At 34.8% G+C, this 14418-nt stretch overlaps 1 protein-coding gene across 4 annotated transcripts; it reads right to left on the bottom strand.

The window, feature by feature from the left end:
• Positions 1–1485: 1485 nt before the first annotated feature.
• LOC123889463 (protein root UVB sensitive 5) lies at positions 1486–10479 on the bottom strand. Of its 4 annotated transcripts, none has more exons than XM_045938802.1 (15): positions 10243–10479; positions 9790–9849; positions 8977–9131; positions 8604–8704; positions 8047–8105; positions 7573–7619; positions 7405–7483; positions 7243–7315; positions 4232–4321; positions 3777–3836; positions 3560–3673; positions 3376–3436; positions 3165–3286; positions 2953–3045; positions 1486–2022 (listed from the first exon to the last, which is right to left on the bottom strand). In XM_045938802.1, exons 1-15 carry the CDS (start codon positions 10374–10376, stop codon positions 2011–2013), a joined length of 1260 nt encoding a protein of 419 aa, XP_045794758.1. In that variant the 5' UTR covers positions 10377–10479; the 3' UTR covers positions 1486–2010. The 4 variants fall into 4 exon arrangements, with proteins under 4 accessions (XP_045794758.1, XP_045794757.1, XP_045794760.1 ...); XM_045938801.1 differs by having other exon boundaries at positions 1486–2008; positions 10243–10476; XM_045938804.1 differs by having other exon boundaries at positions 1486–2008; positions 9803–9849; positions 10243–10337.
• Positions 10480–14418: the final 3939 nt, after the last annotated feature.

Below are 14418 nucleotides of genomic sequence, written 5' to 3'. Positions count from 1 at the left end.
TAAGTGTTGAAAAAATTGCAAGCTTGAAATGGAATTAGATGTGACAAGAAGTTATTCCTTCAAATAAATGGATTGTCTAACTAAAGGAATATCTATTTTGTCCATTTATTAATAGTTACTCCAAAGTCAATAGCATTAATTGATTGAATTTAATTGATATGCACGTACGGTGTAAAATAATTTTACACTGTCAATCAATATCAACCATGTTTTCCGCCACATCACCCCACTCCACCCCACTTTCTTGATATGACATGACAAAATAATGGTTGTTTATTAGATGATTGTGCAAAACTATTTTACACCGTCGGTGCATGTCAATTAAACTATAAGGATTTGGAGGCAAAAGCTAAGAGCCCTTTCCTACAAGCTAGTAGTACTTGCCTATGAAAATCCAGAACTATTATATCGGCTTTGTGTTTTATTAGTAGTTATAATATTTTTATTAGTGTTATTAAGAATCATAATAATATTGATTTATGAAATGAGTCAAAATTGGTGGATTGTTTTTAGAAAATTCATAGATTTATCGCTAAAATATTATCCTTTCATAACATTATATCCTATTGCATGCAAAATTGGAACACCTATGGTTGGGATATTTAATTTGCATTATACTACAATTGATCTTTGAAAGTGAATGCACCCATTTTTCTATTCAGATGGAAGAGATACAAATTAAAATGAGAGCTAGCTAGCAAGGAATCTTTCCACTCAAGGTACTCGTCTATAAATACAATAATAACTCCAAACACTTAAAAATATAGAAAAAATTTCTTTACCTACAAGTATAGAAAACACTACAAGCACCTACTTAACTAAATGATCTTTGAACAAAAATCAATTTAATTACATAAGTTTCAACAGCTCCCTTGTACGAACCAATAGAACCGTAATCGAAACAAGAGGTTGTTTAGGGAATCCTCGGCCGTGCGAGATTATAGGGAAATAACGGCAAAAACAGATGTGAATTTAGATAAAGAGTACTTTATTGATGGTTTCTCTAACTACTTCCAGAGCAAAGCTCCAACATAACACCGAGAGGAATCATAATTTAGTCCTAAAACATGTTCTTATATACTACTTAGAAGATGTTATTGAAGAATATATTTACTAAGAATATATTATTTAGAGAATATTTTTATTATATATTACCAACAAAATATTCATATTACTTATACACCCTACTAATTACTTAAACATCTTCTCACATTGGTTCTATCACTCCCCCATAAGACAAGGTTAATCAAGGGATTTTTTTCTGAAAGGAATAATGAATTGTTGGACCTCAAATAGTAGGATTCACCGAATTGTGACTCCATGGATTTGGATCCTCTACGGCTGCAGAATGGTGTACAATTGTGGTTACCATTTGATCTAGTGAGAGAAATATCTCACTAGGTCTGACGATTCTCATAGTTGATGCACCGTGCAATAGCTGTGGAGGATCCATTCTCCATAGAAGTATTGGATGGCTTCATGAACTTCACTCCGGAAAAAAATACATGCATTGAACATCTTAAACAAAATTAACAAATATATATTTTACAACAGGATTATTCCTAAGATTGAAGTGTCAAAGCTAGTACTTGGTATATTCAATGACCTAATTCTATAAGCATATTGGTCAACTTCTAGTGAAAATAGATATTTTTCTATGAATGCTTGTCAATCTACTAATACAATGAATAATTTGAGAAACCATGTTTTAGACTTCTACTCTCGAGAACCTCGGATCATAAAACATGACGTGTTTTTGTTTCCACAGGTTTAGAATTTAGAAAGTATTGATATCATCAATTGAAATTTCTTTGGGGACCTTCAAATTTAATTGTTGAGTATCCCACTCAGCAGCTTTCAACTTTTGAATGAAATCATCAAACCTATTTTCCAATTCCATTAGGCTATTGGCAAGTTGATCATAAACATTACCCTTGATCTCCCAGTTCTCACTAAGCCAGAATGTCTGCCAAATGCTTCGCAATACCGAGACACTTGTAGCTCCAACCTTCAAAAGTTTAACTATTACTGATCATATAAGAGTTTATAGCATAAGCGTTCTTCATATAAGTGTGTATGTATAAGTTATTTTTATAGAAAAAGATAAAATAAAGTCAAATTATTTTCATACTACCATAAACTATAAACTGTTTTCTTATCCTAAATAGGGATGGCAAAAAAACCCAAACCCGAGAGACCCACCCGAACTCAAACCCAAGTCAACGGGCGAAACCCGATTTGACTGGGTTTGGGTTTGGGTTTGGGTGACACCCGATAATATGGGTGTGGGTTTGATGTCAGTCAAACTCACACCCGAAACCCATACACCCACCCAAAATATTTTATAATTACCTAATTACCCCCATAGTCTCCCTCAATTTTCTTGGAAGACCTTAAATTTTAGTTGTAATTTAATTTCTTGAAAGTCTATGATGTAATTTCTTGAAAGTCTATGTTTGAATTTTCTTGGAAGACCTTAATTTTAGTTATAATTTAATTCAAAGTGTATGTTGGAATTTAATTTCTTAAATTTGCAAATTATTTTCAAATGTCTTACGGGTTTGGGTTTGGGTGGAAAAAACCCGAACCCAATGGGTGTGGGCGTGGGTGTTGTTTTGCCACCCGAACAGCCTTTGGGTTTGGGTTTGGGTGATGATTTCGGGTGTGGGTTTGGTAAGTGTCAAACCCGTACCCATGGGCGCCCGTTGCCATCCCTAATCCTAAAGAGCTTATCAAAATAAGATGAAAACAGGTTCTCTCAAACAGTCCCACAAGTGCTTATGATAAACTCAAATAATCATTTAGCTATACAAGCTTTATAACATGTCAATGACCGACTATCCTAAAATTTTAAACCGTAAAGATCATGGACGGTTTTTATATCTAATAATAAAATCAAGATCAAACGAGGATTGCGTTTTCCAATTAAGTCATAAGGGAAATAAAGCATACCTTGAAAGAAACATAAAACTTCAAATCATCAACCTGCTGATTGACCACGAGAATATATTTCTCATTTGCATATAATCTTAGAAGAGATTCCACCTACATAATTATGACACTAATTATAAAATTCACAAATGTAAAATAAATAATTATGTTTTTTGTTGTCTCCTTCATAAAACTGTAATAAATTAATAATACTAGCATTACTGATCCTATACCATAAAATGAGATCTCTCCATGCTATCATCCATCTTCTCCAAGGGTGAACCAAAAATTATTTTTGGCTTCATGAACTGTGACCACAGTAATATATTCTCTTCCTTGTTGCAATCCATGCAGCCTGAAATAAATCCATTCGGAAAATTGGAAATTACCTTGAAAGGTAATAATAACTTACAAGAAAAACCACTGAATTTATCTGAATGTAACCTGGAACAGTGGAATGTAAAACATGTGATTTTACTAGTATGTGAGCACGCTTAAGATTTATCTGCAAAAGAATAGTTACATAAAAGGTAAATAACAAAACAAATCAGTCATTAGAATAAAGATTGGTGGATTTGGTTCCTTAATTGCACTAGATTCTACATTAGATTGTGCCTTACATGCTTACCGTGTTAAACTGCAGAACTGAAAGTGATTCATAGCGTAGCCAAAGATGAAGAAGTCGAGTAATCAACCAAGTTGATGTAAGTACAGGATATGATTTTACAAGGCCAGGTGTATCCTGCGGTCATAAGCTAAAAGAATGTAACATGCATAGAAATCAATGGTTTCGTCGTGCTTCTGCAATAAGAAATAAAATTATCCTGAAAAATTATGTAGTTTACCAGTATCAATATGCCCAAACCAAGGCCAACCAATTGTGCTACCACTTCCCAAACTTCTTCCTGTAATATTATGACGAAACAACTATTGTTGTAATTTGGTCATGAATACCGGTGTATATAATGTAGAATATTATTCAAGTCTTCTTTGCATTAGCATAATCTGAATCTAATTGTGACGTCAATTGCTTCCTAGCTTTGAATCAGTTTTTAGCTCAAATTACGAGCAACGATATAAGATGAATATAAATTTTGAAATTAAAATTAGCCTCTAACATTGCTTTAATACAGGAAGTAACACAAATAGAGTTTCTCTTGATAAAGATGTATTCATAGATAAGAGACAGATACGTTTTATTCTTGAAAGCATTAAATTCCAAGGCTTAATAGTTATGATATGATCATTATTACCAGAAATTAATGTAGCACTACTTATTGGTTATGACATGAGAGTTTACCTTTGCTGCTACCTCTCCTAGATTTGCTGAAATTGCAAAGTGGCTTTGAATCACTCGAAAAGAAGGATCTTTTAGTCCTCTTGCTACAGCCTGTTTCAATGTCAAGACCAGAAAATTACACAGCCATATGTGATCCATATATTGAGCCATTCATGTGTATACAGAGAAGATTTTATAGTTATCTGTTTGGATAAACACCTTAATTATATGCTTATCATCTAAGTGATGTATAAGCTATTTCTATAACAAAAGATAAAATTATAAATTCAAATGGTTTTCATATAAGTTATAATCTGTTTTCATAAGCTATCTCGGAGAGCTTAAGGAAATAAGATGAAAACAGCTTATGGACATTTCATAAGTTGTTTCCACAAATTCTACCAAATAGATTCACAAGTTAACAGTAGATACGCTCAAGGTTTTAAATAAAGGTCCGTTACCGCGAAAACGGCCGCGACAAAAAGGTATTGGGGCCTAGCGTTACCGTTTTTCACCGTTTTTATATGGTGAAAAAAAATCACGCCGAAACGCAGTTACGGCCGCGACGAAACACCGATACAGCCGCAAAGAAACGCAATACGGCCGCGACAAAATGCTAATAGATAGAGATTTCTATTTTTTCCAATAGAAATGCATAAAAATCACATTTTTAATACAAATATGAACATAAATTATAAAGTGTTATATCTTTTTAATTCTTTCCAAGTTCAAAACTTTACATTTATCTCATATTTAAGTTGTTATACAAATATCATAGTACAAATAATTTTAATAAGATTTGTGCGATATTGTGATTTATTCACACCGCGACGACCGTATTTCACAACGCAACAGCCGTAACAGCCGAAATCGCGAAATTCTTGACGCGACCGCGACCGTGACCGCGACCGCTATTTAAAACCCTGGATACGCTCAAATAAGTCAATCCAAACATGCCACAAGGCTTGCTAAGACAGCTTTACAATCATAACATAATATAACAATCCTAACATTAAGCTAGATCTTTTATACTAACTGTTGGATATTCCGCCTTCATTGCGGTCCGCCCCCGTCCGCCTAATTGCGGCATTTGGGTTGCCTTCATTGCAGCCTCCAACACCTTCATTGTGTTGGGTGTGAAGGGGTGGATTTAGTCCCACATTGCTAAGAGATATGGCCTGTGTAGTGTTTATATACTAGAGGCAATCCTCACCTTACAAGCCGGTTTTGTAGGGATGAGTTAGGCCCAATATAAAATCTAAGATGGTATCAGAGCCTATCCTAGATCTATTGTTGGGCTTCCCGCATCGTCCACGCTTCAGGCCCAATGGGCCTGAGCGTGAGGGGGTGTGTTGGATATTCCGCCTTCATTGCGGTCCGCCCCCATATGCCTAATTGCGGCATTTGAGTTGCCTTCATTGCAGCCTCCAACACCTTCATTGTGTTGGGTGTGAAGGGGTGGATTTAGTCCCACATTGCTAAGAGATATGGCCTGTATTCTTAGATTTTATATTGGGCCTAACTCATCCCTACAAAACCGGCTTGTAAGGTGAGGATTGCCTCTAGTATATAAACACTACACAGGCCATATCTCTTAGCAATGTGGGACTAAATCCACCCCTTCACACCCAACACAATGAAGGTGTTGGAGGCTGCAATGAAGGCAACCCAAATGCCGCAATTAGGCGGACGGGGGCGGACCGCAATGAAGGCGGAATATCCAACATACCCCCTCACGCTCAGGCCCAATGGGCCTGAAGCGTGGACGATGCGGGAAGCCCAACAATAGATCTAGGATAGGCTCTGATACCATGTCAGATTTTATATTGGGCCTAACTCAACCTTACAAAACCGGCTTGTAAGGTGAGGGCTGCCACTTGCTTATAAACACTATACAGGCCATATCTCTTTGCAATGTGGGACTAAATCCACCCCTTCACACCCAACACAATGAAGGTGTTGGAGGCTGCAATGAAGGCAACCCAAACGCCGCAATTAGGCGGATGGGGGCGGACCGCAATGAAGGCGGAATATCCAACACACCCCCTCACGCTCAGGCCCAATGGGCCTGAAGCGTGGACGATGCGGGAAGCCCAGCAATAGATCTAGGATAGGCTCTGATACCATCTTAGATTTTATATTGGGCCTAACTCATCCCTACAAAACCGGCTTGTAAGGTGAGGATTGCCTCCAGTATATAAACACTACACAGGCCATATCTCTTAGCAATGTGGGACTAAATCCACCCCTTCACACCCAACACAATGAAGGTGTTGGAGGCTGCAATGAAGGCAACCCAAATGCCGCAATTAGGCGGATGGGGGCGGACCGCAATGAAGGCGGAATATCCAACACACCCCCTCACGCTCAGGAATGGGCCTGAAGCGTGGACGATGCGGGAAGCCCAACAATAGATCTAGGATAGGCTCTGATACCATCTCAGAAATGGATATTGGGCCTAACTCATCCTTACAAAACCGGCTTGTAAGGTGAGGGTTGCCAAAGCTATATAAACACTACACAGGCCATATCTCTTTGCAATGTGGGACTAAATCCACCCCTTCACACCCAACACAATGAAGGTGTTGGAGGCTGCAATGAAGGCAACCCAAACGCCGCAATTAGGCGGATGGGGGCGGACCGCAATGAAGGCGGAATATCCAACACACACCCTCACGCTCAGGCCCAATGGGCCTGAAGCGTGGACGATGCGGGAAGCCCAACAATAGATCTAGGATAGGCTCTGATACCATGTCAGATTTTATATTGGGCCTAACTCAACCTTACAAAACCGGCTTGTAAGGTGAAGACTTGCTTATAAACACTATACAGGCCATATCTCTTAGCAATGTGGGACTAAATCCACCCCTTCACACCCAACACAATGAAGGTGTTGGAGGCTGCAATGAAGGCAACTCAAATGCCGCAATTAGGCATATGGGGGCGGACCGCAATGAAGGCGGAATATCCAACACTAACCAAGAAACTTCTAGAACCTATCCAGTTCCATGTGGTTAGTAAGATCGAATTACCTTGGTAAGATTTCCAAGAGATGCCAAAGGAAGAAAATATCCAGGATATAACTGGGTTGTCAGATCAAAAACGCTGCATGAGATACCATTGTAGTAAGGGTTTCTTTAGAGCTATATTTCATTTGCATATTTCCATAGGATAACAAGAGAACGTGTTCAGACCTTCCTGCACTGCCAATGAAATCTGCATACATTCTCCACTGTTTTGGATCATCGTCAAAAAGATTTCCAAACCGTCCACCTGGAAAAACTAATAAAAGTGAGTTGAATGTTAATAAGATTAGCACACGATCATCTCCTTCCTTCAGTTTTCTTCATTAAATCTCAGACCAATGAATAAGCGCCCGACAGCTCCAATGCCGTCCTTTGAGACCCATCTAAAGATGAAAGCATAAAACATTCAACCAACCACATTAAAAGTTAAAATAATAAATAATGGCTGCAAAGAAACATAGAATTTAATTCATATAGAATACAAAGCCGGTGTGAAGATTTTTCACACTGTCAATTAATCGTAATCTTCATATTATTATGAAGCACGGACACAGACATGGACACTGGACATGACACGAACATCGACACCGATAGTAATTTGAGAAAATGACATAATTCAATGTAATCATATTTGTTGGTGACTGACACCGGGACACCAAATTTGAGGAGTGTCCGTGCTTCACAGCTTTACTAACAGTGTAAAACTTTACACTGACAATGTATCAATATAAAACTCTTTAACGTATTACTATGTGCATATAAATGCCATATTAGCATACAACAGTGTAAGATTTAAAGTATATGTTTCACCTGATTGCAGCGGCAGAAGCAGCTGCTGTTGTTCCTGAGAATGAACCGACACCAACAGCCTGCAAGAGAAGGGGAATTTTGACACAGGACAAACACAGTCATCGTTCCATACATTTATGCGATTGATAAATATTTTTAAACATAAGATGACATAGCAAAGGAGATCATAGAATTGCACAATATTTTGTTACATGATTGATAGAAACAAGTAAAACCTTCAGTGATTATCAAAAAAAAAAAAAAAGTAAAACCTTCAGTGAAAAAATGTAAAGGAACATATACAACTACTAAAGGAGATGGTTTCTAATCAAATTCAACATATTTTAGGAAAGTTCAATCAAGATCAAAAAATTTATTCATGTAGCTAGTGGATGATTGATAGAACTACCTCTATAATGACTTTTAACATTTGGCCGTAAGCCTAGCTAACATGCACAATGAGATTCTGTGCACTAACTATCAAACTCGATGCTACGACCACCAAATGCACACAAACCAACCATAAAAAGATTCTTGAGAAAAGAAAAATTCAACAAGCATGAGCAAGAATGACATGCCTTTAGGAGACTTGAAGTGACTATGGTGTGACATATCCATCCGGTCACATTGGTAGGGAACTGTAGTAACATGTACTGCAAATAATCATCTGAGACTGATCCTGCATCATACTGGGAAAGATAAGTAAACAAATGATCACCTTACAACTGCATCTAATCACTGAAGTTAAAACTCTAGACATTTCCACTGCAGTTTTTAGTGGTTGGTTCTTCTAGTATTCTATTCTCGAACTCTTTTGCATGTGACACTTAGGAACATGTTGGAATGACAATGTTTATCCTATTTTCTAAAGCTTTGAAGATTATCAAGAAAAACAAAAGAAAACTGTTTAACATATTATAGATAATTAATAAAAGGAATTATGTTAATCACCGGGAAAGCCTGCTGGTAGAATAAAATCTTTAATCATCCTCGGAAGCCAATATAGTCTTTCATCAGGAGAATGCGAAACCCCAAACCTGCTTTCCGTAGTCCTATCCTCCTCAATAAGAATGGTTCGCAACTTTAAATCATCACCTAATACGTATCTGCTCATAAGGGAGAGAAAAGTTCATGGTCGAAGTTTTTTCAAAGAAGGCAGCCACTCTAAAATGTATGTAATAATAAAAAAAATGTAAACGATAAAAAGTTAATAGGTTACAAATATTAGCATATTCCATGAACCGAGAAGGGTTTTAAATTTAGATTACAGCCAATGCCACATTGTAAAAAATTATGGATAGATGTGTGTAAACAAAAAAAACCATGATGTTTCGATCACGATTGCAGTTGTGGACTCAAATGCAGTTTAAACGCTTGGCAACAAGCAAACATGGTCACAGACACACAGACAGGACACAAATACTGACACGCAGACATCGATAATCATTTGAGAAATGAAAATGATTGAATATACCACATGTGTTGGATTCCAAATACGCCTTCAATCTCAAGTATGAGTTCTACATAGCTTAAAGATGCAGATATTGTTTCTATTGAAGCAACTTGTATTTCATTTATGCTTTTCATTAAAGTAAATTAAAAGTGTATTAGTATTCCAAAACCTACCAACTTAACAACAACAACTAGCACCGCTGCTGTCAAGAATGTGCAATTAAAGAAGCCTTAAAACATAAACTAAACTAAGAAAGGAAATCTCTTCAAAAAAAGCAAAGAACGCAACATATAGTATAGTTAAGTAAAAACCTCTTAGCAGTACCATTGCTATATCTCTCCACCAATATCACCCTTGATAAGCCTTCACCTCTAAAAACAACACAACAAAATGAGATATAAAGTTACTTGTTACAAAAGAACATATCAAATTCAAAATCTTAGTTTAATTAATTCAAATTAACCCTTAAAAAAAAAATCCTAAAATCCAATTATCTCCCTTGTCTACAACATTATAATATCAATGTAACTAAATACTTCAATCAACTAGTAAAATTTTCCAAATTTCCTTTCCTCAAATAACTCCACCCATTTCTTCTCTACAACAATTAAACTATCAAAATTAATCATACCCTTTATAAACTAATAATCAATAAACTTTGTGGTGAAAACAAAAAAAAAAAAAAAAACAATTTTTTTCCCATAAAAATGCAACCTTTAAAGTTTTCTGAAGCAACAAAACAAACAAAGAGATTAGTAACAAACCCTCCATTATCATCAGCATCATCATCATCTTTGGAATTTTGAAAACAACAAAGCTTAACTTTCTTCAACTTCTTCACTTTCAGTGAAGAATTGAATGCACTTGAAGATAATGACAATTGTAAAGTGTGAGACATTGAAAAAATTTATCAAATTTTGAAATTTCTTATAGTTGAATTATGAGAAAGTTTCAAGCTTTGATAATGTTCATTGCTTCTTCTTCTAGTATGGTACCAAATATATCCAAAGCTTGAAACGTAGAATGAGCCACGAATCGGTCGGGTCGGATCGGTTCTTCAGTTTGCCCGAATATGATTATCCGATTTGACCCGATTAATATCATCTTTTGGGCTAGCATATAGGCCTGTCCCATAATCGTCTTCAGATTTAAATGAAGGAGATTACTTTGCACACCTTCCTCTTCCCAACATAGCCCCCCCACAGTTTTTTCACTCTTTCTCGTAGATAGAATAGTAAATACTAGATGAAACTCGGACTTCGATTTGAGTCACACAGTTATTTATCTTAGCCGTCCAATATAAAATTGAGAGTGAAAATGAGCGTTGAATTGTATTTTTTTCTTTTTCTTTGAAACTCGAGTGTTTGAAAGATATAGAGCAGAGTACTTGCAACGGATAATATAAGCACAAGAGATATAGAGAAAGAAAGAAAACACACAAAGAGGTTTTATACACTGATAATCAAAACTGAAAGTAGTTCAGTCTTCTTGACTCTTCAAGGGAGTTTGTTATAATCACAACTGATTACAATTGCTCAAACACACGATTTATGACTTCTTTGCCCAAGTATACAACCTAAGACTTCCTTGCCCAAACACCAAGTTTAAGACTTCCTTGCCCAAAATCTCTAGCCTAGGACTTCCTTGCTCAAATACCCGTACAAGAGACTTCATTTGCTCAAGCATACTTGCAAGAGACTTCTTCTAACTTAAACAAGTTTAAGAAAGATTACAAGTTGAATATTATCTTTTAATCTTGCACACTCAAGCAATTATTAGTAACACAAATTCTACTTTGTTATCATCAAAATCATTAGAGAGATTTAAAAAAATCAATTTTATTCCAACACCGCGATCCTCCATTGTCATCATCAACATCGAACTCAAAATCCTCATCAGTCATCACCATTTTTCATTGAAGAACATAACATCATCATCATATCGTTGTTGTTGCTACAAGTACATTTGGTTACCTTCTATTTTGTTTATACTCTATTTTAGGGCTAACAAAAAAAAGAATAATCATGTTTCTTTTGACTTTTGATTCATCCTATTTTTATTTTTTATTTTTTTGTAATTCGTCCTATTTTTTTATTCCACTGTTAGAATGTCTTGTTGGAACTAGAGCTGGGTATGCGGGCTAGCCCGCCCCGCATAAACCCGCATAATAAATGGGCGAACAAGCTTGTCGGCAAATATAAACGAGTTATAATATTAAGCCTGAGTCCGGTCCGCATAAGCCCGCTGGTTAAACGGTTAACCCGCGGACTATTACCAAAAAAAATAAAAAATCACTTTTTTTAAAAAATAAACTAAATTAGTAAAATATTGATATAATGAAAGCTTAAAAAACTATATTATTAATAATTTTATGTTATAACATATAAATTGTAACTAACAAATAAAAATAAATAAAGTTTGTAATATCATTGAGTTTATCTATCTTCTCTTTGTAAGTAATGAAACTAAAATCAAATTCAACTGATTTTTATCGTCATTTTTGTACCGTCCACTTTAGTGAGAAAAACTTTCTACATGTACCCAAAAAAGCATAAAAAGATTAACAGATTCAATTTAACTAAATCACATCAAGGTAACCAAATTATTCAAAACATAATAGCGGAAAATACCCCCAAGAAAAATAAATACCCATTTGGACATGTATCTTTCAAATACTAGCAAATGTATATACAACTAAGACAAAGTAAAAGATAGTGAAAAAGAATAAAAGATTATAAGTAAAAAACCATGCCTGAATCCTGATGTTTTGTGTTGTTGTCTACTTGATTAAAATTGGAGTGTGTTGTTGCTTTTTATAATTAGGGTTTAGACTAAGTCTTTTTTTTTTGTGTGGTTAAAAAAGTTGAATTTGGACATGTACCAAGTTAGTTATATCTGATATATTTTATAATTAATTATATATATATAAAAAAAAGACGGGCCACGGCTAACCTGCGAACCCACGGATTTAACCCGCATAACCCCATGGTTTTAACGGTCCAATCCACACAGGCAAAAATGTAAACGGGCCAAAAAAATTGATCTTAAGTCCGTGCAAGCTGCGAGTTAAACGGGTCGGTCCGTGGATCTTAGTCCATATACCCGAGTCTAGTTGGAACTTCATATCATATATTGCAAGAGGTACATTTTATGCTTTGTTTATGTTTTTTTTTTCATAATTGTATCTGTTAGGGACTCACAATTAGTTAGTAATTTTAGGGGGCAAATTGATAACAATTACATAATTTCATTGGGGTACACTTAATCTTTTGATTATTTATGACATAATTTAAGAAATAAAATGTAGCTATAGAAATAATATTTTGCGAGTGCAGCCGGATTTTGGTTCGGTTTCACATTTTGATTACTTCCATATATTTATCTGGGTATATTTTAATATGGACCACTTCATCAAGTGGTCCATGGTGGACTAGTCATGAATAATATTATAACGAATACAAATTTTACAAAATCTACCGTTGGATTGAAAGTTTATATCATATAGATCATCCATAAAAAAATTTTGGAAAATTGAAAATCATTTGATATGTTATTGAGACACACCAAGATTAACGGTTTATTAAATAACGTTAATTTTGATGTGTCTCAATAACATATCAAATTATTTTCAAAAAAGTTTCAAAAATTTATAGATGATCTATACGATATAAAATTTCAATCAAACAGTAAATTTCGTAAAATTCATATTCGGTAGATCATTTGTCCACGGTGGACCACCTAGGTGGTCCACCGTAGCATTAACCTACATCCTCCTTTCTTTTTATTCTTCCCTATTATTCCTATTGTTTATACATAGTTTCATAACAAGTTTTGATATTTTACGGAGACTAAAATCAAACTTTTTTTTTGCAAGGGCTAAAACCAAAACAAGCTAATTGCAGGGACTATTTTCATATTTAAGCTAAAGGAGTATAATACTTCTATAGGAGTTTAATGACCCATTTTGTTATAAATTAAAAAAATTTATATATTTTTTTTTAAAATGAAGGTGTGCATTAGACCATAAACTTGAGAGTGTACTTAACTACTTTTTAGTTATTATTTGCTAACACATTTCAAAAAATAAGTGGGTGTGTTATAACAAATATCTATAGGATTGTTAACTTACACCCACTTATGTTTTAGAATGAATGTTTTGGTAACATGCACTTCAAAGTGTCTTTAACTACTTTTTAGTTATAAGTGGCCAACAGACATCTTCTAAAAAATAAGTGGGTATATATATATATATATATATATATATATATATATATTGTTATGAATATTTAGTGGATGTTCATATAGGTTCTAGGCTCATGTTATTGGTCCATTACATTTGCTTATAAATAGAACTCATGTATCATGTAAAGTATACTCTTAAGGAAGAATATAGAGTCTGATGTTCTCCTCTCTTCTCCCTTTCTTTTTATTCTTCCCTATTATTCCTATTATTTATACATAGTTTCATAACACATTATCAGCACGAAACTCTACCATAATATAAAGACAGTTAACAAAGGTTGTTACTACTGGTCGTGGCTATGGAGCTTTCACAACTTGTTAGTGTTGTTGCTGATCTGGTTAGTTTTCTGTCACAACTTGTCAATACAAACACCTAATATGTGTTACCATAATTAAATTAACACGACAAGTTCTTATGAATTGATTTTGACTTGTAACCCTTATTTTAAATTTTGGGGCTTTTAATTAATTTATCTATTTCTATGAACATAAGTATTGTTGTTGTATTATCGATGATATGGCTATAGTTATAATATATATTATCATTGATATAGTTCTAGAAGAACTTGAAAAAATTCAATCTTTCAATTGTCTAGTTCCTACAGAACTTAAAAACAAACAGAAGAATTCAATCGTCTAATTACTCAAGAATTTAAAAAATCTCAATCTTTATTATGAATTTCAAAAAAATTCAATTG

Source organism: Trifolium pratense, linkage group LG6 (genome assembly GCF_020283565.1).
Source record: "Trifolium pratense cultivar HEN17-A07 linkage group LG6, ARS_RC_1.1, whole genome shotgun sequence".
Classification (NCBI taxonomy): Eukaryota; Viridiplantae; Streptophyta; class Magnoliopsida; order Fabales; family Fabaceae; genus Trifolium; species Trifolium pratense.
This window is presented reverse-complemented; position numbering and strand designations above follow the sequence as displayed.